At 34.4% G+C, this 25,114-nt stretch overlaps 1 protein-coding gene across 13 annotated transcripts in view; it reads right to left on the bottom strand.

Moving 5' to 3' along the window:
- Nucleotides 1-25,114, bottom strand: part of CFAP20DC (CFAP20 domain containing) — an 82,515-nt gene that overhangs the window by 48,259 nt on the left and 9,142 nt on the right. For 11 of the 13 annotated variants that reach the window (XM_075762282.1, XM_075762286.1, XM_075762283.1 and 8 more), the window contains 4 exons: nt 24,118-24,190; nt 7,987-8,101; nt 4,967-5,123; nt 2,162-2,326 (listed from right to left, as the gene is read on the bottom strand). In XM_075762282.1, coding sequence (XP_075618397.1) covers nt 2,162-2,326; nt 4,967-5,123; nt 7,987-8,101; nt 24,118-24,190 — 510 coding nt within the window. The other 2 variants (XM_075762293.1, XM_075762292.1) reach the window with 2 other exon arrangements.

The following is a 25,114-nucleotide window of genomic DNA, read 5'->3' on the forward strand; positions in this document are numbered from 1 at the left end:
ACTTATATTTTAAAGACCACTACTGTTTATGAATGATTTTACAACTACAGAGTTCCATCAATGAACACAAACAATCTCTCCTATTCTATTGCTGTTATTTAATGGTGACCTATCTCATTACAACATTGTTTTAAAGGGATATTCATTATTTTCAATCAAAACATTAAGGACTGTAAAGACATCTGCCTTAGTGAAATTTTGCTACTGACTTTACTGCAGGTAGGAAGCAATGAACAGCTTTAAAGCAAAATAGCAGCTTTTGCAAAAAGCAGTCAATTGTCTGTCTCAAGTCTATTTAAGCAATTTCACATTCAAATCTTGGCATTTGCCTCTACATTTCAGTTTTCTACTGATTCTTGGCTTACAAATCTTATGCAGACATGCCAATTTAAATATAAAATTGCAGAAAGTGCTATTCTAGAACAGGTCAATAATCTAACATCCGGTTTCAAACAATGGCCAAACCCAAATGCTTCAGAAATGGCACAAGATAACTTCAGTAGGGATTTATGAAATAATCTGCCTTCAACATAGTTCTTATAGCAAGGTTGGAAAAACCTAGAAGTACAAGAATAAATTTTCCCTTCATATTTTTGCTAAATACGACATGGACATTACTCTTACCCATATAAACGGCCAGCTGACTTTGGAATCATACAAATTTCTTTACTACACCAGCTTACTGTAGCAGTGGATTCCGTATTTTAATCATATTCTGTGTAACATGGTATTTTCTTTTATCGGTTTTTTAATTTTCAACTGCATGATCACATCAAATGAAGTTTTGTGCCATGAGGTAGGAAAAGCAGCTTTTATTGAACTTTCTTTGTATCGCTAGTTCCTTTATAAACTTCCGTAAGCTGATTTTTAATGTTTTCAGTGTATCTTCACATGAGAGTTTTTCATTCATGATGCTTCCCTCTTAATCACTTCTCTGTAAAATCTTTTCTGAGACTGTTTAACTGATAATGTATAAAGTATTTCAGATAATAATACAAAACTGACTTATTTAAAGGTTTCATACCTTTTCAATTGCATATGAATTTGAACTTCCTGCTACCCAGTATCTTGTTTTTTAAAAAAATGTAGCTACATACTAATCTGAGAATTCCACTAAGCTATATCTATGGTGATGATAACCTTCCTTCCTCGCATCATTTAATTTTGACACTTTAAAGCTTAACTGTAGTTACCATTTCTCCCCAATGTACAATCCTTTGCATTTATCAAAGCTGGATTTTACATGGTATCATGTTACACATTTACCTAGTACAGTGGTTCCCAGCTCATAGTTTTTCAACACAGTGGCCACAAGAAATAAAAACAGTAAACAGAAACTTTGTTTAGCAAAATATGACGTTTCCTGCATGTTAGCTGCTCTGTAGTATTTTTCATGTAAAAGTACGTAAGGGATTGCCCATCTTACATGTTTAAAACTCTCTGATATTCCACTCTCTACTAACCTAGTAACTGTTTCATAGGAAACTTTTGCTCTCACGCTTCACTACTTTTGAGATTATTTGTAACTATAATAAAAAATACAGAGCCTGGAACAAAAAACTTTTGAAGCCTCCTGTGTTAGCCTTCAGCTATAACAAAAATTGAAAATTTGATCCTCTGTTGCTTTCTGTCTCTTAAGTTTCATCCAAGTCAATAGTTCGTATCTTGGCACATGACTGCTTAGCTTCTTTAACAAATCTCTTCTGTGCAATGCTGTCAAAGTCTAAATTACATGTTTTCTTATCTTATAGCTTACAGAAACATTCAAATAACTCTAAGGAACCAATAAGACAGGATTTCCTTTTTCAGAGTATAAGCTGAGAAGACTATGCATGCTCATACTGTTGGAAGAGTTTCATTAATGTAAACATACTTTAAAAAGAAGTGTAACAACTGAACAGCCACACTTCAATGTACATTCAGAAGACATACCTCAAATATTGTCATTATAAATCACACGCTTGAATTATAATTGTTCAGGCTGCACACAGATCTCCGAAACTAGAACAGACACATGTCTACGTGCTTGTGATATTACAGCCACGGAAAAGTTGTCATATTTTAAGGCACTGGAATTCTTAAAGTGCACTTTTACAAAAATATCCCTTGTTTGTATGCATACTGTATAGATCATTCACAGTATTTTAATACAACAGAATACCTGTTTCTTGCACTGTTCCTGAATATCTCCTGCATTTTATTTCTGGCTTGTGAATTTTAGTCAGGTTCAGCAATTGTGTAACTTGTGGCACATCTGTATTTAGCTGGCAGGTTCGAGGAATAACACCTGTGGGCTCATGTGACATAAATGGAACAACACGTGGATCTAGAATCAAAAAACATGGACTTCACTCAGATGACACAATGGAATTAAATTTGACCTACATTATTTGTTAGATTACATATATTAGTTCATATAGTTATAATAGTTTAATAGATTATGGTAATTTGAAAAATTTGCTGGAATTGTTCACTTTTAAGATAATAAGCATATAAATTTTAAATTATATTATGTAATTTTTTAGGCCAAAAAATACTAAGAAATATACACCAATGGCTGAAATAGCCACAGTAAATCAACAACTTTGATTTGGCAAGTGAACAAGCAAAACAGAATCACAAAATACATTTTGTTAATTTTTATTGCAACTCAGCTTTAATTCTGATATACTGATTTTCAGACAAAATGAAAATCTGAAAATGGTATTAATATTAGTGGGACAGAAGTAGCAAATAGAGAAATCCCATATATGCAAATAAAGAATTTGACAAGCTTTAATTCCAAACTTTGGACACCATTACAGTTTCACAATAAACTAAAAAGCTGTCAATCTATCCTTGTGACAGCAGGCACTAGTAGAATGCGATCTGATTGTCTCTGCTTTCCCTTTGATAACCAATATAGACTGAGTTTATGAAAGGTGTTCTCTATGAAGAAATGTATCCAGAACCATTCCTGATGTTCTGATGCAAATTCATTCCAAATTTTATAAGACTTGAATACGGTAATGAATATTAGCCTATTTTCCAAGGATTAGAAGAGGAAAACATAACCCCAAACCCAAACACAAGTAATAGATCAAGTATTGAGATCCTAATAGAAAAATTGTGTCCCATGTTGTATTTCAGTAGTGGACATATTTATTTAACTGAGATAAATGCTAGCAACCATTTTTTGCACCAAGCTGGTACATGATTTACCTTTGTAAGACAATACTTAGTGATAAAAATCCCATATGTAACCTTGGGATTACTATGGAAACCAGAAACTAGATCTATATCAAGCTTGAATGCCTCAGTATCATGGGGCAGAGAAGATGAATTCTTTCCTCTTCTATCTCAATGATCTCATATAGAAACAATTTCTTAGTATATGTGGTTTCTCCTTTCCACTTGCTATCATTTTAAGAACGCAAAATATACTGTATATGAGCTACTAAGAAAGAGTAACATACACATTGCACCTTGAAATCACTACTTCCACTGCCAAGGAGGTTTAAGTAAAGAACTTAACCCTCGTTACAAGATGCAATGTCATTGCATTCAGTGGAGCTCAAATAACTGGCCCAGTCATCCGAGAGGAAAAAATCTTTATCAAATCATGATTGTTAACTAAAAGTTAATTAATAATAACACAAAACCTACTATAGTTTTTCTGTAGTTGAGTATGAAGTACAGACTTATTTTAACACAGCCAAACCTTGAGCTGTAACATAATTTTAAGACTTGCCTAGATAAGGAAATTCATAAGCATAGACAAAATACTAATGCCCACCAGCTGTGTAATAATCATAGAATTGATAATCCAGTAATTAAAAGTGCAATATTTTACCATGCATACAGTTTATTAAAGCTGTCTACTCATTATGTTAACTACATTTTGGAATTTTGGAACTAATTTAGGACATTTACACACATTTCAAAACCTGTTTAGAATGGAAGACAGAAAAGAATGCATCAGAATTAAATCTCAGTTTCCGCTGAGAATTTACCAGATTCTCTCTGTAGTAATTTTTCTAATTAATATTTTTCCAACATCACCAAGGAAAAAAAAAAAAAAAAAAGAGAGGAGTAATCACAATGATCACATTCTCTCCCTTACTGGTTTAGGTTTTCCAAATGGAAGATACATTTTGTTATACTTACAATACTAGTAACCATCCCTCCTTCGGAAACCAGAACCCTTTGTTTCAGGTGTGTTCTTTAAAAGCCACAAAATGAAAATCTGAATGAAATTGAAGCTGAACTATACCTAGGCTTCCTCTAAAATAAGCAAGTGCCAGCTGTGCTTTTTCAATTCCTCCTCTATTACTGCAAATATCATCAAGGAATGAAGTTCCCTCCCTTGGAAAATAATGATTCAGGATTATGATGCTAGCTTGGAGACTGGTAAAACTTTGACCAATATTCTGCTCTATTACAAATATAATCTCTCATTTTTCAGCTCACAATGAACAAGGACACATTAGCACAAATGGACTAAAGATCAGAAAGGTGTTTATGGTAGTTTCATAGCTCTGTTTGATATAATACTGGTTTGTTATAGCTTTGTCTTGGATTATTTAAAGAAGAAATCTTTCATCAGGGGCTGACGTCCAAAATTAAGAAAACAGACAGCAAATGCTGCTAAGTTTAAGTATTTCTCTTTTCTTTCAGACACTATCTTCTTGGCCAAAACATGATTTCTATCCGCATCAGATATCCTCATTAAAACAAGCTCCCTACTTGATAAATCTTGCCAGAATTTCTTCAATAAAACACTTCTAAAGAAGTCAATGTTTAAAACCGAGGAGTACACATATATTTAGTCATCTAAAGTCCAACAACAGATTTAATATGCTGTACTACCACTTTAATTTTCATGAAATCATGTAATCTTTCAAACTGCCAATCTGATGACTAAGAAAACTTTTGATTTTATAATATGAACAGTTATGACTGAGACTACATAGTAATTATAACACACCATCTTCCTGAGCTGTATCTTGAGGCTTGGATTTTAAAGTGAAGATCTTTCTCAGTTTACAGTTAGCTGAAATACTAATTCCATCCAAAGACTGGAAGACAGCTCCTCTGAATATTTCTCTGGTGAATGCTACCAAGTCAATACACATATTGCACCACTAGAAAAAAGAAACAATACTCTTTAATACAACCCAAACAGTAACCACTGAAGAAGAGTATTAGTGTATAGTTCTCTATAAATAAAGTCTCTGTGGAGTATTAGATTCTCACAGGTTGTTATTCACAATGCATAACATTTTGATATTAAAAAGATATTGCTGTATTTACACTTAAAACAATTATTTATACAAAGTAATCAGTACATATGACCTAGCGACTGCTAGCCCAAGTGAGCTCTGTTACCTAGCATATCCATAACATGGTTAGCAGCTAACTTATGAGAAAGTATATTTACTGACAGTTTTCTGGGGGGAAAAAATTGTTATTCGATATTACTTCCTAAGTTAAAGTAACTGCAGCTTAAGTCCTCCAAAGACTACAGTTCGAGATTCTTTGATGATTTCTTTCTGAGATTCATAAAAAAGGACCTCTCCAAAGCTTGACCTCTTCCACACTGAAACCTATCAGGCAAATTTCTAGTATGGACAAGACCCCAGTGTGTCATAACATGTTACAACTACTTCTTGTTGATAATAAATGTTATCTGTTCCTGATAAGACATTTCCAAAAGACAAATTAGATAATGACAACTGCCTAGGTTGCTAATGATCCTACTTAAATATTTGTTTTAATTCTCATTAGATGATTATTCCACTTGTTTCAGGAAACACTGTTAGAACACTAACATCAGTGTGCTACCCTGTCATGCACTATTCCACTAGCTCTTTAAATTCTCTATTTCATGTTTTTTCCACTTAATTCAACACTTGTGTATTGCTGGTTTTTATAATACAGAAATAAGCAGTTACAGGTATTTATTTTGCATGTGAACGATATTACAATTCCATTACCTTCCCAGAAAAAAAAAGTTTCATATAAAACCAGTAATATCACAAGCAGAACAACTAACAAAATATGTTTTCTTGTGGCTTTCTGTTTTCCATTTAGAGTCTCTGATGTTTAAAACCACATATATTCATAGTTCTGGTGTTCCTAACAATTCTTCTCCTCATCGATTCTGATATCTAGTGATGGATGAGGTGATGCTAACACATCTTCTATAACCAGGAAACAAACAGAGATGGCCCTGAGGAGAAATGCAACCATTTTCATGACATCTGCAGAACTGTAATATATTTGATATGCTTACTCATGTGCAAAATTTAGTTGACCAATGGGTTGAAGTTTATTCAGGGAGAAGAATTCCAAGATGTAATGATTGTGCATGCCTCATTTCCTTATTAAGTCAAGGTAGAAGTACTAGTTTCTAAATGAGAATTAGTAAATATTTTTTGAGAAAAAATTTAGATGTATACATTACTATTGAGCTTCTAAGTCTGAAATTTTGGAAGGAAAGGAACATTTGTTTTGAAGACACCAAGGAAAGGAATGGAAAATGCAGTATTTAATTATAACTGATATTGCTATTGCTGAGGTTGAAAAATAGCATCATGTGTAAGAATACGGTAGAGGAAGCTAACATATGAAAATGTAAACTATGATCTACTGATAGAAGAAAACACTATAACCTTATTCACAACCAATCATACTGATAATAATGATCAGCTTATGAACACAAGAAGTTAAACTATTAGAGCCATGAAAAAGATCTAATCACTGAAAGCAGCATACTCCCTGCTTTAAGTAAAAGCAACAATAAAAAGGTAGATAACCATTTAAAAGACAACAGGTATGTATTCAGATATACTAAGAAATACAGACTTACTCTTTAAGGTTGGTCAAGCGTTAGGGCTATTAAAATATTTTGTCATTATAACTGATCAGAGCACTTAGATGTCTGATTAATGTTTTATTATCTAAATTAAAATACATAACTGAATTTCGTATTCTGATTGAATTTAACTTGGTTTATATTAATGTATACTTTAATCCTGAAACACTTGTGCTCGCCTGACATCAAGACCAACTAACTGAAAATATATTGAAGAAAAATAATTTCATTTCAGTGGACCTTGAATTAATGGCAACTTCAGCGGTATGATCTGATGCATATTCATTTGAAAAAACATCCAACCAGTTCTTCCCACAAAGTGGAAAACTCATGAAATCTAAAATGATCATCACAGCTACCTTCACCTAAACTATCTTAAAAGAAATTATAACTTCAGAGTGTTTTGCAAAATATTCTCCCATGTCTAGCCTTAAATCCACAGCTGCTTAGTATACTAAGTGTTATCTAATTCTCTTGGTGTGTACTTAGATTTTAAAATATTTAAAATCTAACTATCCTTACCTCCAAATGATTTTCTAAAGTGGTATTTGAGACTTGAGTCTTTACAAGGTTATATGATAACCATCAGGTTTTGTATCCTGACAGCTATTATCATATGTTGTGGCTGGGTGTGGAAGAAGATAATGGGTATTGTTTTATATTCATCAGTTTGAAATATACATTGTTTTATATATGCCAGAATCTGGAAGAACCTGAAGCACATGAAAGTAGCCATTGGCTATAGTCTACCTGCAGGTCCAGTGACTGTGATAAAAGGTCACTACAGGAGAAGGTACACACAAACAGGAGCACTATAATGAAGAAGCACCAGGGACACAGAGAACTTTGCAGAGGGTCAATAGACAGCAGAGTGAGAGAGAAACACATCGCAAACAGCATTAGTCTTGGAAAATGGGAATGAACTCCTAACATTAGAAGGGTAAAAGAGTAGTAGTATTAAGTTCTTCTGACACCATCCAGTAGAGGGGACGTACACACATATCTTGAATTGGTAGAAACTGAATTCTAAACCAAACAATAACTTCAACAGGTCTATAAACTTACATAAAACATTTCTGATAAAGAAGCGTGCTCAACCACAGCTCAAGGAATATTCCCAAGATACCTACTATTCTGCGCTTGATCATAAACAGAGGAATTTTTGCATGCAGAGGGGTTACAGACAACTCCTTGTGGACTGTTGATAAATACAATCTTCTTTTAATATTTCCTAAATCAGTTATCCTATAAAAGAAAAAGCAGAAGAGAATGGAACAGATCTTTGTCAATTCAATAATCCATTATCTTTGGGCAATCACAAAAAAACTATTCATATGCAGAACCTTTATGTCAGTGATAGCAAATATGGAATTTAAGAATTACTTCTTTTACAAGATGAGTAATGAGATTTCTTTCTCAAATTCAAACTTGGTGGCTCTATTCCTGCATATATAAAATCACTTTACATGCTAATTTTATTTCAACAGTCTACACTCTTCGCTAGATTTCCATAGCCCTTCAGACTATGAAAGAATTCAATTTGCACAAACTGAGAACCTAGTAGCCTTTAATAATCACACTTGTTTCTGCCCTTTAGGTTGTGTTATCTTGGGACACATTGTCACCTGCTAACTAGAAAAACATTATTTGCTTTCTTTTCCTAAAAGTGCCTGTGTCATTTTATATAGACTCTTTGTCAGCTTAAAGATAGACACAAGACATTGTCTGTCTGTTTTACTTCCTGAGCACGTATTGTCAAATGTGAATTATAATACAGAAGTTTATTGCTCACTATTCTGGTCATCCCACAATGACACCAGGGACACTGAATTTGAACATTTCTAATAGATTCAGACCACAGCCATGATCACAAAGATTAGGCTTCCTTTAAAGTGATAAAGTGGCTCATTTTTATGTTCTGTTTCCTTCAAATCTTGTGAGCAGCTGTGCTGGCTTTGGCTGGCAGAGAGTTAATTTTCTTCATAGTAGCTAGTACAGGGCTATGGTTTGGATTTGTGCTGCAAACAGTGTTGATAGCGCAGGGATGTTTTCATTACTGCTGAGCAGCGCTTACACAGAGCCAAGGGCTGTTCTGCTCCTCACACCCCCCCACCAGCGAGTGGGCTGGGGGTGCATGAGGAGTTGGAAGGGGACACAGCCAGGACAGCTGACCCCAACTGACCCAAGGGATATTCCATACCATATGGCATCACACTCAGCATATAAAGCCAGGGGAAGGACAAGGAAGTGGGGGGACATTTGGAATGATGGCATTTATCTTCCCAAGTAACTGTTACATGTGATGAAGCCCTGCTTTCCTGGAGATGGGAAGTAGCAGATGCCTTAGCTTCGGTTGCACAGGCAGCTTTTGCTTTACCTATTAAACTGTCTATCTCAACCCATGAGTTTTCCTACTTTTACCCTTGTGATTCTCTCCCTCATCCCACTGCAGGGGGGAGTAAGAGGAGCAACTGTGCATGGCTGAGCTGCTTATTGGTGTTAAACCACAACATCATCACAACCTTGATATCCCCTAGCAGTCCTACCTTATTATACTGGAGAACAAACATTCCTTTAAAGGCTGCAGTCTATATGAGGAAATAATGATTAATTTACCTATTATTTTTGAACAAGCCTATTTCTAACAGATGGGTATTTCTCTGTAATTAGCAGCCCCTCTGAGAAGATGACAAATAATTACAACAAACAATTTTCTGTCACTAGTGTTGTTAAAAACAATTATTTATAATCATTATATTTAAATGCTGGGATTTACTTTAAAATTGTGAAACTGCCCAGTAGATGGTTTCTTTTAATCACCGAAACCACTTTTTCATTTGTAAGGACTACCTGTAGCTTAACCAATGAAATGCTGTCACACAAAATTGCAGCTGAACACCCTGAAAAGTTCTTAGGATTCCTTAGGTCAACTTAGGAAGGGATTAATTCTGGGGCAAGTTACCTACTTTACCTATTTTTGGCGAATTTGAGAGTCCAACGAAGGACAGTACAAAAGAAACTGCAAGTACGTAAACATCAAAAAGTTCTATTAATACATGCAATAAAAAACACAGGAGCACCTTCTTGTTTTCCCATAGTCATTAAGACTATCATGCAAAGCAAACAAAGGTCATCAGCTTTCCAGATTCTTTCCTCTCCCTTGCAGACAATCTGATCTTTAATCTATTCATCCTCATAACATGGGTGGGCAAATCAAAGCAAAGCGGAAGAGTCTACTAGCTGTTTCATTTTGGAAGACTAGCAGTTCCTTTCATAAACCACATTCACTTCAAAGGCAGAATTTCACTACTGTGTGTGGGGAAGAACATTATATCCTCACCACTGCTATCATTTGACATAGCAGATTTCAGTATCAGCTGTGCATATATTTATGTATGGATGAATAATACCATCACATCCTTGAAAAGTGATTTCATCAGAAGACCTCAAAATGTCTTACAATGCCAGCATTCTGGGCTTGATCTTACTTTTGAAGAAATTCAAGCAAGATGTGAAATAATTATTTTAAGATCATCAGCAAGTTGGCCACATGACTAAGCCTGTACCCCAGATCAAGGTTTAGTTCCATCTATCACTTTGCTTCTCATATGCCCTTTGATGAAAAACCTACGGATACAGTGTTCTAAATCTTGATGGTCAGAAGTACTGAGCGATTGAGGTACCAAAAGAACTTCAAAGAATTGGAGTAGCAGTTGCCTGAAACTCCCCTAGATCTCCTGGTTATATGTAGAGCTGAGCAACTGTGCTGAGGAACCAGGTAGTTGCAGTAACCCAAGTGCTGAAACACAAATAAAAATACCATTCCTGCTGGAACTCAAACTACACAATTCTCAGTGGAGAACGTTGCTTTAAATGATGCTATGACAAAGCAGCAGGAGCATATCTCCATGCATATTTCCAAACAACTGGCAATAAAAACTTCAGTTCACTTTATAGTATTAGTTCAATATGTTTAAGTTTTATTATTTATTTTATATGAATAGTTTTATCTTTTTTCCTCCTGAAAAATATTAGGTACCTTAGCAATAAAAAAGCCATTAGTAAGTGTACAGCTCAGTTACATTCTGAAGTGCAATACAAAACACATTCATTTAGGTAAAAATACATGCATCTATATCAGACTGTCATATAAGACTAAAATAAAATGGTTTTTGTGATGGGATGTATGCTGTAAAGCAGCAGCAAACCTTAGATATATAGTTATAATCACACCTAAAGAAGTTTAAAATTTACTTCAGTAAACAAATTTAAAACAAAAAATTTATATTCTACAGATGAAAGTAAATGAAACATTTGAAAAACAGGCAAAACTGGAGAAAGAAGATACTATTAAAATTATGTAAAATAAATTCTTTCCTGGGAGAAGATAATTATTTGAAAGTTGGTGTAACTTTCAGACTTTTCAGTTACATTACTTCTTGGAAAATAAAACAAAACAAGGCTCTGAAACTCTTCTCTGAAAGAATTCAGAGAACAGAAATTAGAACATCAGAACTCTCACTTGTAAAATGACTCCAGAGTACCTGTGGTGAAACTCAAGCTCTTTTTCTGTTATCAAAAAAGCACAACCTATGTTAAACTTAAAGGCAAGAAACATCTGCAGTACACATCTTGATTTTCAAAGATGCATTTAAAAAAATCTATATAGGAGTTAACGTATTTTTATTATGTCTATGCTTGAGTATTTATATCTAAGGGTCAGACATGTGATAGAAAAGTAATGAGACCATGTTGAGAAAAACGAGGTAGTCAACAGGAAAATCAACCTCATTTATAATAATATTCCTGTGATCAGCAGGTGCATAACTCTCCCAGCTACGGTCATTAACTGCATTCATTTCACACTTAACATCTACATTTGCAAACCATTTGAAAGTAAAATTACCTTCCAATTCAATTTTCAATTTTATTTTATATCTTCAACTTTGATTGACTATTCTCCTCACAATGGTAACTACAGTGAGATTGCAAGTAAATGGTAGCAACTACCCAAGAGTACAGATAAACTCATCTTCTCAGATTACCTATTCACTTTGCTTCTGTATGTATAATAATTTATAACCATTTGTTAATGTTCAATTCAAGGCTTAAAATGAACTTAGAAAAAAAATGATGCTGGACTGTTGAAGGGATGCTTCATTTATCAAGCTTGCTTGTTCTGAAAATGAAAGTGTTTTTCTCCTTAGAAATTACTTAAACTGGAAGTTTACCAAACATGAAAGCAGGTATTTCATTGATGTTGCTAAGCAAAGAGCAACTCCCATACAATTTATTATTAATGGAAACCTTTGTATCCTGGTCAGAATCCAGACAGAATCCTCTGGTAAAGCTTAACTATTAATGTGTTAGTATATTAGTACTTAGCAATTGTAGTGTCATTTTCTCCATAAAAAAAAATATATGCTTCAGAACCATTAGATAGTATCATAATCTCCATTTTAAAGATAAAAACCCCAAAGGAATAGCAATGGTCAGCTGATTTGCCATGCTTACAGATTCTTAAGTTTCCTTATTCAGGAGCAGTCTGTATTTCACATATGTTTTATTTTATGTACTTCTTGTAAATTGGTCTCATAGGAGATACTACATTATTGAACTGGCTGCCTGATCATTTGAAATCCAGAGCACTGTATTCTGCCCTCAAAAGCAGACTTAGTTATGTTGAAAAATCAATCAAATCTCTACAAAATAAGAGATCAAGAAGTTGTCTAGGTGATGTATCAATCAAGTTGTTAAGAAGCAGCTTTATTTTTAGATAATGGAATTTTCTGTTGATAATTTTTTTTTTTCTGGAGAGAATTAAAGAAAAAACCCACACCACATTCCCCTAAACAGTATCCATAAGAAGGCAGTAATACAAGTGGCAGGTGCAAAAAAGAGAATCATCAAATCTGGTTGCTAGAATAAATTTCCAAATATGAGCATTTATGAAGAACTGGTGACTCCTGGGCTCTCCCTACAAGATATCAACATATTTGCCATCAACCCTCCAACTGAAAGAATGACCTGGACTTTTCACTGATCAAGAACAACTTGTTATGAAAGTTTAGTTACTCTTAGAACTTCATAGGTTTCAAAAATAATTCTGGAAGTGGACATTAATATTAATAACATTCTAGAAACTTTTATCAATATTTTAATATCCTTTGGTTTGAAACGATCTCATCTTTGTCTTATTTTCAAGTATTTAGCAAATTCTATTTTGGCTAACTGTGCCAAATCATTTAGAAAATCATAATTCTAGAAAATAGTTTTTAATTTGTTCAGTACAAAGTACTCTAATGAGTATTAATATGTGGAAAGTTTAATGCTTACCTCTTTTAGAATCTAAACAAATTACCCTTATAATGCAGTTATTTATGCCTGCAACTAATTCTGTTGGCTTCTTTCTTTAGTTTATTTGCTGTTATTCTTTCCACTGTGTTTTTCTTTTCATGAATTCATCTATTCTAAAGAGACGAGCTGTCCTTTCATGTTTACAAAGATAAAGTTATGTTTGTACCTGCTATATGTAACAGTTCTCTTAAGTACAGCCATATTTCTCGTATTTAAACCATTTATTCTAATTGCTAAGAAGTTTGCCCTTTAAAGAGACAAAACTAAGTTTTCTTGCTAATGCTGGATCATACACTTTGTGGCATATGAAAATCCTGACTAACAAACCCTCACAACCAAACAAACAGGATTCTGTTTATTCCATGTTACTTAACTTGATCCACCAATCAAAATATACCTAATTAGTACTCTCTCAAGTTCTACAAGACAGTAATTTATTCTGTAATATCACCAGGACATCATCTAACACCACGATAAGATTTACTCTATTCATTTAATAGCATATCATACAATTAAAACAGACTCACTTCCTAACAAGTTAGAACCTAAAAAAAGCATCTCCCCCATCAGTTCCAGCAGCTCCAAGATACATTCAAACAAAGATACAGCAATACTGGTTAAAATAATTTCTTTCAGGGCATTCTGAAACTTAGGCAGAAATATTGCAACACAGAAGGATAATGTTCTTGATCTTGGGCTGAAGTGACTAATGGAAAAAAGAGGGAACTGTACAGACTGGACAGAATGTTTCATCAGCCTGCTAAGCTAAAGGTACTGTGCTACACTAAATATGACTGCCTGTAACTGCACTTACAAAAAAGCAATTACACTAGCTGTTCATTTGCAGACACTGCAACACAAATCCTGTAACATCAGCCTCCGAGGATACAACGGCCTGATGAAGGAAATACTCATTTTTGTGACAGCTGTTGACTTCACTGTAGAAATTGTATCTAATTTGAACTTGGCAGACTGAGGAGTATGCTCTGGTCTGAGGAGAAAGCAATATGCTATTTCTGAAACAAGTCTGAGAAATGTATTTTTGTTCATCATTCTGTTTTTCTGGTCTTTAAATAAATGGCAATGCTGGATAACCTGTCCATTAGCAGGCTCCAAGTGATCAGCCAAAAGGAGACTGATGCATGGGAAGAGAAGAGGGCCCTTCCTCCATTCCTCCCTCCTTGCTGAAATTATCTCCTTTCCCCTACTATTCGTTAATCACCTATTCAGCAGTCCTCCTCTGCTTTCCTCATGCTTATTCTGCCTTCCCACATCAACTCCTCCTGCCTTGGCTCCTGATCTGCAGATAGAAACTGTTGCTGAATACTACCTGGAAGACTATCATATCACCAGAAGATGCACATGGGAAAATATTGGCATTAATTAGGAAAATCTGACCTCATCCATATTTAGGATGTTTTAAAACAACAAGTCACAAGCTTCATGACACACCACAGACAAATATTAATTGTAAATTTCTTTTGAAATGCTCCTTTTTCATAGCCAAGTCAAGAACCTGAATTCAGGACCACTGTAAGTTACCCGGCCCAGAATCTGACTCAAACCATCTCCCTTCTAGTTTGAAACTGAGTATGTTACTTGGATTATCATAATCTGTGACTAAGTATTCCTTCTCTTCAGACCTCAATTTAGGTGTGACTAAATATTCAAAAGAATGTAACAGTTTTATCTAAAATTAGAATCTAGTTTACCTCTACAGTGAAAGAGCTGGTAACTTTTCTAACCCCATCCTTCAATTTCCTGTAAGATGTAATAAAATCATTCTCATCGAGGTCTATGCCATTAGACTCCCACCACACTCTCCTTTTAAGAAAGATTGATACATTGTTCTAGTAAGTTAAATTATTTTATCTTCATTTTTGCTCTGATCTCTTTTTGATAGCAGTAAGAGAATGAAAATGTCTCAGGTCAGAACAGCAAGTGAAATGGGTTTGCATATCAATTTAAAATAAAACAAAATATCTAAATGTTAGTGGCAAGATTTAGGAAACTATCACTACTGAGCTCATGCTAAAAGCCTGCCAATAAAGACCAGGTCAGATGAGGCTTTGGGCATCCTGGCCTAGTGGAGGGTGTCCCTGCCTATGGCAGGCAGATTGGAACTAGATGATCTTTAAGGTCCCTTCCAACCTGAACCATTCTATGGTTCTATGAGTACAAGTAATCATTTATCCTAATTTGGATCAGCTAATATGGGAATTTTTTCCTCCTTAAGAGGATCATACCCAGTTAAGGTAAGAATAAATGTATGGAAAACAGTTCCTATCTTTCCAATTTAAAGTTTTTGCACAATCTGCTTCTCTGTGTATTTGTATTATGGAGCATTTACTGTGATGTGCATTCATCTGCCTGTTTAAATAACTTGCTTTACTCCTCACCTGTAACAGTGCCATGCCCTAGTCTTTGGTAGCTAGGAACAGAGGACAGCTTGTAGGTATCAGTCAGATCATATCATGTTCTTCAAGGCCTGCACATCCTATCATGTGTGCACAAGTATCTCCAGAAAAGCAAGCTGAAGTGTAAGTAGCCGCACCTCCTGTGAAGAATAAATCTCAAAACAGATGAAACTTCATAAGGCATTATCCCTGAATTTTCTTTTTGAATAAACTGAAGTCTTAATGTTGTCTCTAAAATGGTAATTGCACATACAGGAAAACATCGATATGGAGGCAGCTGCTGCATAAAGATGGAAGCCCTTGAGTCACTGTGCACCTCATTAATTCTGTTCTTACATATGATCACTATTGCTGTATGTCAGATCACAACCATACCAGCACTACTCTTTACAGACAAAAAATCCTTACTCCTTATCTTTTTGAACTGCAAAAGAGAAGGGGTGGATCAGCCATTACTTCAGTTCCTTTCCTTAAAGGGTCAGACTAAAACCTCTAAACTAAGTTCACTATGCAAATACAGCTGTCTACAATTAAGTGAGCAAATTAAAAAATGAGATTTATTTAGACATGAACAGTCACATTAAGGCAAGCGGTAACTATCCTGGCTTCCAATCAACCAAAAGGAAACTGAAGGGTTGCCTCAAATTGATTCTCATACCACATTGACAATCTCCTTAAACCCTCAATGTAACTACAACCTAATTAAACCTACTTTCTTATTTTTTACTGTGTTTTATTGAAGCATTAACTTGGCAGAAAGCTCACAGCTTGCTTTGCCAGTGGAGTTTGAAAGGACAGGCCTCATAATAACATTCAGAGAAGTGTGATCTATACCTACATTGTTGACAAATCAAAACTTCTCTTGTTCTCCTTCAAGCAGCTCACAACCTTCACAGGCTATTCAGAATCTAAGAGCTTACGTACTGGGCAGAATTAGATATGCTAGTCTTCTGTTTTAACTCTAGAAGGATGTGATGGGTTTTATTTTTTTAACTTTCTCACAAGATACTCTGAAAGAGATTATCAAAATAACTCAAGATGACAACATTCAATTTTTTAGCTACCTGATCTCCAGGTGTGAGCAATTTCCTCAGTGTTTCAGGATGCTTATTCAACCCCACCATCATAATTTTTCTTTCTCACCTTGGTAAATGTGTCTATTGACAAATTTTGAACCTATACTTTTTAACAGAAGTTTTTTATTACAAAAATGAGAAACTTATTCTGATTTCTCCCCTTCAATAACTGAAGAAACAAGAAATTACCCTCTTGAGAATATAGTTGTTTACAGCTACAAAATACTTGAGAAAAATTCCAACAAAAGAGCTTTCTGCAAAAGACATTAAACAGTCTATAGCAATTAAAGGAAAAGAGTTTCAGGAGCACGTATTCTATTCCTCAGATCAAAGAAAATTTGGTACACATTGGTATCTGTTCAACCAACACTAAAAAAAATAATCACAAGTTCCTTGATTGATACCTTTCAGAAATACAACTGATTCACACTGCACGTGGAGAGGGTACACTTTCAAATACTGAAAGAAACACTAGTGGAAAACAAGATCCACTACTACCCCTCAAATGGTACTTAGACCTATGGATCCAAGAAGGTCAGAGAAAAGAATGCTTTCATGAAAATCCAGATGGTCTAAACATGTACTGGAGAAGGATGAACTGATAATTAAACTGTTATGGGGCACTCAGAACAAGAGTTTTTAGGTCATAGTTCAAGACCTTTATCATTGTGGAGGAAAAAGAACAAGTAGTATATATTTTTGAAGTTCCAGGGCCATGGAGGAAAAGATTCCTTCAATAAGCAGAAAGCAAGCTCTAGAATAGATCAACAGTGGAAAAAGTCTTTCTCCATGTCTGATGTGTTATACTGATTAATTGAATGAGCAATGAAATTATTGATATAAGACAACTTGGAACAGTTTTACAGCTGCAGAAGCAAAGTCATCAAATGTGAGAAATTAGAAATATTTGCAGAATAATGATAACATATTTATCCTGTCTAGGGGGAAGAAAGTATGTATCTTCTTTCAGGCCAAGTGGCTAATCTAACTAGCAACACAATTTTAAGCTAGGACTGTGTATTTTGTTATCAGTTCTATAGTAATTGCATGAATCCTTTTTTATATTTGGAAGCAGGACACCCTGTTCATGGGATATCTTTTTTGGATATCTCTCCCCTAAATTACCACCCATGCTGTGTTGATAGTCTAGTTAAAGTGATGACTAGAAAAGTTATTAAAAAATATTTGCTTTCAAATATATGAGTTAATCTCCTTTGAAAGTTATTGATTTAAACATATCCTAGTACTTTTAAAAGTATTTCTGTATTTCACTCCTGCTTCACAAAAAATTCAAGGAGCAAGCCTCATGCTACTAAGACTCAGAATTTCAAGTAATCTCTCCAGCAAAGTCTGTCCCATAAAGTTTACCTTCAGTCTCCATCAAATCTTCAGATACTGTCAAAAGCACATGACAGAATTAGCATTTAAGACTAACCTTTTAAAATTAGTAGCAGGACAAAGTTTTGTAAGACTAACCAAGATTTATATTTTGATTGTTCTGTATCTGAAAACATGCTGGGTCTTTAGATTAACATGAATAATTTATCATATCTCTGTTCAAGCTAAAATGATGACTAATTATGATAGCATGTAATGCACATAAATTCAAGCTATTATGGTGTCATGAATAAATTAGCTGTGCATGTAAAATCTAGTATGCTCTGGTTATTAAAAATTTCAAAGTAATAAACTTTTATTTACAGAAATAACTGCTTGAGAAAAGGAAATATGGTAGAGCAATCTATACTCTACTGCATTGTTCACAAGCCTTGCAATAAAATTTCTTATCGACAAGTACAACTACTTTGGGAATATGGACATTTTAAGCCCTTTCCCCCTGCAGATTCCTCTATACATAACTAGGAAAACTTTGGCAGAAAATTTCTTAAACCTTATGAGGTATGTTCCAGAGTTTGAAACTCCAGAGCTCCCATTTATTCAATAAATCAAGAGCATCTCTGTTACAAACCCCCTAAGCTTCCATGCATGATGAAAACCATCACTCTTCAGAGTGAAAATAAGCTACCACTGTGGTTTTAGGCCACGCTAATTCTGAGATGTCATTCCAAATAGAGTTAGGAAAATGCCAAATTTTCAAAAGGTAATACCTACCAACTGTTTGATTATTCCCAAACTTTCTAAAATTCTTCTCCCTAGTAAAATATACATGTGAACAAAAGCAAGCATCTGCCTTAATTCTGATCAATTTGAACAAGTAAAAAACCCAAACCAGATTTAAAATACAAAGTTGTAATTTTAACTGAAATACAAATAAGGTTATAAAGCAGTTCATCTGACAAAATAACTGAATACAGTACATATTGTAAGATTAATCTCTTTACCAGAAAAATAATTCCTTATCTCCCCTCAGAATATAACAAGCACTGGTGCCTCTGGAGCTGAAGGCCACTGGCAAGCAAAGCTAATCTGACTATGAAAAGTGGGATACTAACAGAGCAAACCTGTTGATAAACACTTTGCCAGCTGAGCCTTAGAAAAGGTTGAAACATTATGAAGAATAAAGTGAATGAGTAACCACGCTGTGAGCCTCAGCACATTCATGCTAGCAAGATGATTCATAAGGTAGTGAGTAACTCTAGGAAGTGGCAACAAAGCAGAGTCCCATGGCACATTAATATTGGGCACCATGTCCCGGGCTACAGAAGCAGGGCTCTCTGTGACCAAGAAGCAGCTATCACTGACAATGTGTATTTCTGCCGTTCAGGTTTTCATGTCTGAAGTGAGGGGACCTTACAGGAGATCTCAAACCTCCCCACCCTTACAAAGTATGTCACATATGATTTATAGCTGATTACTATCCAAAGATTTAAACAAATAGTTTGAAGTACCGTGAAGTTGGTCATTGAGATAGACAGCACGACTGAACAGCTGCAGCAATGAATCAGTAAGAACTTTACATGGTTCTGCCACTAACCTTGTTGAATCACTTTATTATTTCTGTGACTTAAGTTTCCTTGTGTCAAGAAAATCCAAAGACCCCCACCCATGACAGATTATAATACTGACCTCTTCTGTATATTTTGAGATGCATGAATTAGAAGCAGTATATCAAAAAAATAGGGCTGAAAATTAGTTTGAACACATTTTGTTGTTACTATCTTCTGTCCTGTATGGATGCCCAAATGTGAAACTTTTTCATCAAAACCATGATCTCCCTAAACTGACCTCTATTCAGTGATAGTACATCAAATATTAAAACTGTACTATCAGCACACTATCAGCCTGCATATTAATGAAAATGTACTTGATCAACCATCAGATGTTAAAATTTACTATTATTCCTATTTTTATCACTTCATGTACTGAAAAGTATCATACAACAATGAATTGGTTAACTCATTGCAATGTATTTTCAAGATAAATTGATAAATATTACTCCCGTAATTTGTATGGGATAACTGGGGGAAAAGGCTGAACAACCCACAGGGACTCATACAAGACCACATAGTATTTCAGTATATAACCAGAAATAGAGCTGCTGATCCTTGTTCATACCTCAGACCACTCTATTTTTTTTTAAAGTTATGGTACAATTTGTAGGTTTTTCTCACATCAACAGCTCTACTCATTTGCTGTAAAAATTACATGATGTACTAATTTCATGTGATATCCAACATCAAAAATAAACATATCAGAAATAAAATATGACAATGACTGACACTACAGTATTTTAAGAATGAATGAATGTTCATGTGCTGGACAAAATGCCAAGCAGGAGTGCTAGCACCTGCATATGTCCATATATTGGGAATTAAACCAAGAATGCCAATACAAGCCAGATGCTGTTTTCTTTTAAACATAAATATTTTTTTAAATTGAGTTATTTTTGCTTTTTCAGAAAGGTAGCAAAACCTGTAATACTGAAGATTTAACAACTAGCTACTACATTTTCAACAGATGGTTATATTCAGCACTACTAACAGCTTTGCTATTATTTGCTTCAAAAAGGCTGCATAAATTACATGCTCTCTACCTTAGCTGTGATTTTATGATGCTTCACCAAATTTTTAATCCACAATTTGTTTCACACATTTTTTTTAGGTACAAATCAATACATTGATTGTTAATGTAGTGACACTCATCTAACCACATCACCTAACAAAGTATCTAAAATTCTACTTAAATTTCTTGCAAAGCAAAGGCAAACCAGCTAATTTAAACAGTTGTTTGCACATTCAGTATTTATGACAGGAATCCTGCATGACTGGTTGATAGTGCAAGTTAGAAGGTTTAGCTCAGCTGATGCCAGCAGTGATGGATGGCCTTGTTTGCTGATCAGATCAATCACTGAATAGAATGCAAAGAGGATGAAGCCAGAACTAAATTAATATTTCCATCTCTGTACAGAATGGGAGAGGAAGCAATGTCCCATAAAGCATCATGTGCAGCTATTACAAAACTTGCCAAAGTGTTTTTTACATAAAGTAAACTTGATGTCTTGGTATGCTATCAATTTTCACTTGAAGCTACTCAAAGATTCAGTAGTAAGTAGCCAGATTATGTAAGAAACCATCTTAGAACATTAAACTCCAAGAAGCACCAGCACAATCAATATTCTGTCCACAAACAAGCAGGAGATTCCTTTCAAAGCACCTGTAATGAAAAGAACTGAACAGGAGCCACATGAAGCAAGATGGACTTATCTTTATTATTTACTGGATTTTCATGAGTCTGCTAGGATAAAATACAGTATTTATTTTGCAAGTCTTGAGGGAGTTTACAGGTACATCAATAAATTAGTTGATTTCTAACACAAAGCTTACTACTAAATTTATTTTTAAAGAAGTTTTATCAACTTCTGCATACAGTTGCATTAACTGGGGAACAAATGAAATTGTATGTTTTAGGCATATACACCTTTAAGTAGCTCCAGTTACTCTGAATCCATTGATGATCTTATATAATTATCAGAATAAGCATGATTTGATTATAGCATAAGTAATTAAGTAATGAAACAGTTACACTGAATTAGACATTTATTCTTTTGTTAAAAGTCTATGGAAATGTATTAAGTGAGATTACTTCAACATAGACACTGAAATCACTGCACATAAAAGGAGAGAGAATTAGGGTTTGTATCAGGAAAGAATTTAGAATGAGGAAAGTTGACAGAAAAGAGAAAGAGAATGAAGTAAAAAACAACAGTGATAACTATTTAAATATAGTAAATTTATATAGTAATACAGTAATATAGTGTATGTTCACATAAACTGTATATAGCAAATACATGTATTTAAATTTATAGAAGTAAAAATATATTAAGAGGGATATAGTAGTGGTGGGAATGGGAAGTAGTGAGAAAAGATGAAGAAAATGTAAAATCCAGATATAAGCTGGAAACAGAAAAGGCAAAGAAAGGTGGGAGAGGTGGTAGAAAATTAGAGCACTCAGTTATCAAATGAAACCTGCAAGCAATTAAAAAAAATAAGAAAGTGGAGAAGAGGTTCTTGTTAAGAGGTATAGATGGATGACAAGTACCCAAAAGAACCAAACTCAGTACAAAAACATAGAAAATCAGAATGCCTGTACCTATAACTAAGTTTCTGCCATCTGTCTACAGAATGCCTATGAGAAGCAAATCTATATACTTGGTTTCTGTTTACTGTATAAACAAATATATCCTGTTTGTTTTGTCCCTTTTGTTATGCACTTTTAGAAGCAATGCAGCAATTAAAACCATAGCAGCAGAAAGTGTAACCAGAACAACATTCAGGAAATTCAAAGAACAGAAGAGACCGATTTGACACACTTTGCAACATTCTGTTGCAGAAAAAAAAAAGGGTATCTTTAAATTAATGTATGCTTATGTTAGAGATACCTTAATATCCAAGCAAAAAAATTATTCAAAATGAGGTAAGAAATAAAGAGAATTACCTTGAAAGGAAAACATAACAGAAAATGGATAATGGCTGTGATAGGAAAAGAAATGAAAGAGAAAGGGAAGTTGCTTGAAAACCTGCAGTTTTTTGGTCTATTCAACAATTACCAGCTTTCCTGCCTACAGTTTCTCACTTTAAATTAGTAAAAATTTATATTTTCTGCACCAAGATCTTGACATAGAGAGTCAAAGCTGCCTTTAAAACAAGTATTTTGAGCCATGTTCTTTCTCAAATTTCCATGCTCCATGGAGAAGCAAAAATACTCTCTGGTGAAGATCTGTGCTAAATAAGTTAATTTATCCTTTGACGATTTTCTCAATGTTCAGATTCTAAAATCATGTTGGAAATTAAGCATGCCACAGGAATATATAATGTTACAACATGATGTAGGTTATAAATGCCCACTAACTCACACGCCACAGACCAGAATATCTGTATGGATTGTTATAAATTCCCTGAGGAATTTTAATAAATATGACTCAATTCCCACTAGCGTATTCTTTGTTACAATAGCAAAATATTCCAGTATGACTCTACTTACATGAAGGCACAGAAGATAACAGAATTACCCAGCAGCATAAAATAGCACGCCATCCTAATTTCATGAAATAGATTACTCCCATTACAATGAACACTGTATCTCTACTAAAGTATATCTGGAATGGTATTTTCTCAGCATCTCATTTTGTTGTCTTTGACAAACCTACAAGAGTTCTTTCCTCTTACTCCAGACACAAGAGACTTCAGTCAAATAAGAAAAGCTGACACCTATGGGTACAGACGAATGCAAAATTACAGAAAGATAAACAAATAATAAAATTCTGCACTGACTTTACTCAGTTTAATTGCATATCGTTTAACCCATCTTTTCTTGCAAGGTTTCCAATGGCATAATATTTCATTTGTTAATCCAAATCTTAGGTGTTCTACTGGTTACAAAGCTGAGTGGGTTGTACTGGTCATAAACAGCAGGTGCCACTAGGGCTGAAATTGTCCAAGGACTGACAATTGCCCAAGTCTAAAACTCTTAAATCATTCCATGTCAAACTAATGAAAAAAGTCTGTTTCAGCTATACCTCTCTTTCCTTACAGTATAGACATAATTATGCCAATTGAGCACTCCATTTCTTGTTCTAGCCTTTTACCATTTGTTTGGTTGGTGTTTTCACCCCCAATTATTAGAATATATTTCTTTTTGCCTTGAACCAAACAGCCCTGGAATAGTTATTTATAAATCTCTTATGAATTTTCAGGAATGCTTGTACGTTTGATAAATTCATGTCTCGCTTCTTCAGATTTTTCACCATCTTCATAATTTTTAGAGTTTGTTCTGTCTCCAAAAGAATGTCAGTATTTAAAACATCCAACAAATAATGATCTCATTAGCTTAATTACTTCTTATTGACTTGATAAGTCACTGTGCTTTACTGCAAAATCTGCCACCACAATTAATGGCTGCAATCAGGCATTCACCTCACATTAAGTATTCAAGGAAATCTTATGCATCTTACAGTAACTCAGTGGAGAAGTCTTCTCCCAATGGCACAAAAATCTGAAGCGTCAGAAATTGCTGGATCAATCCCACTAGAAACAGGAAAAAAAATTAAATACATGTGCTGTGTGCATGCAGATGCACATTTCACCATCAAGCATTTCAATTTTGTACCATACAGATATGCTCTTGCAACACTATTTCTAAAGGTTCACACTACATATGAACACAAGAAAAACCTGAAAAAAACAATTCAAACTGCAATAGAAGTGTTGTTTTAGAAGTCCCATCTGTGGCTTTGATAGAATTCTCATGAAAATAAAAGGAACTTTTTTACTTACAATTCCTATGTTCCAAGAGCATCTAGACAGCAAATATCCCATACAAATTGTAAAATTATGTAATACTTTCCTATCAAGATTATCTTATAGTCATGAAGCTTGCACTCATGTCTGTGACAATATACACCTTATTAAACAAATTCAAAAAACCCTTCGGTAAAAATGCAATTCAGATCATAACAACAATGCTCAATAGAGGTTTCTGATTTTAGAACAACAGCAAACGAGCTTAACTGAGGGAACAAGCACAAGAAATCTGTCAGGATTCAGGTAGCTCCCTATCAAGGGAAAACAGATAGTACAAAGCTGTCCAAATTGAACTGTATGTTGTTTTCTTAGTTATTCCATCAGGGAGGGCACAGCCTGCTCTTCATTGATTTAACAAGACTCAACAGCAGCATTAGCTCCGCTTCTAAAGAATGCCAATTCAAAACTTCCTTCTTTTGTGGGTCAAATGACACTTTAAAATTTCAAATTATATTTGTATATATAACATTTTATTTTGGAAGATTATTCAAAGATTACAGTACAACTGGGAGACTGTATACTTGACATAAATGAAATACTTGAGGTATATGCACCTCAAGAGAGGAAGAGACAGAGGGAGACAAAATGGTAACAGATGGAAATTTGACTGTAGTATTGCAGCACTAGCTAAAGTAAATTTAAAGCCAA

The sequence above is a fragment of the Balearica regulorum genome, chromosome 10 (genome assembly GCF_011004875.1).
Source record: "Balearica regulorum gibbericeps isolate bBalReg1 chromosome 10, bBalReg1.pri, whole genome shotgun sequence".
Classification (NCBI taxonomy): domain Eukaryota; kingdom Metazoa; phylum Chordata; class Aves; order Gruiformes; family Gruidae; genus Balearica; species Balearica regulorum.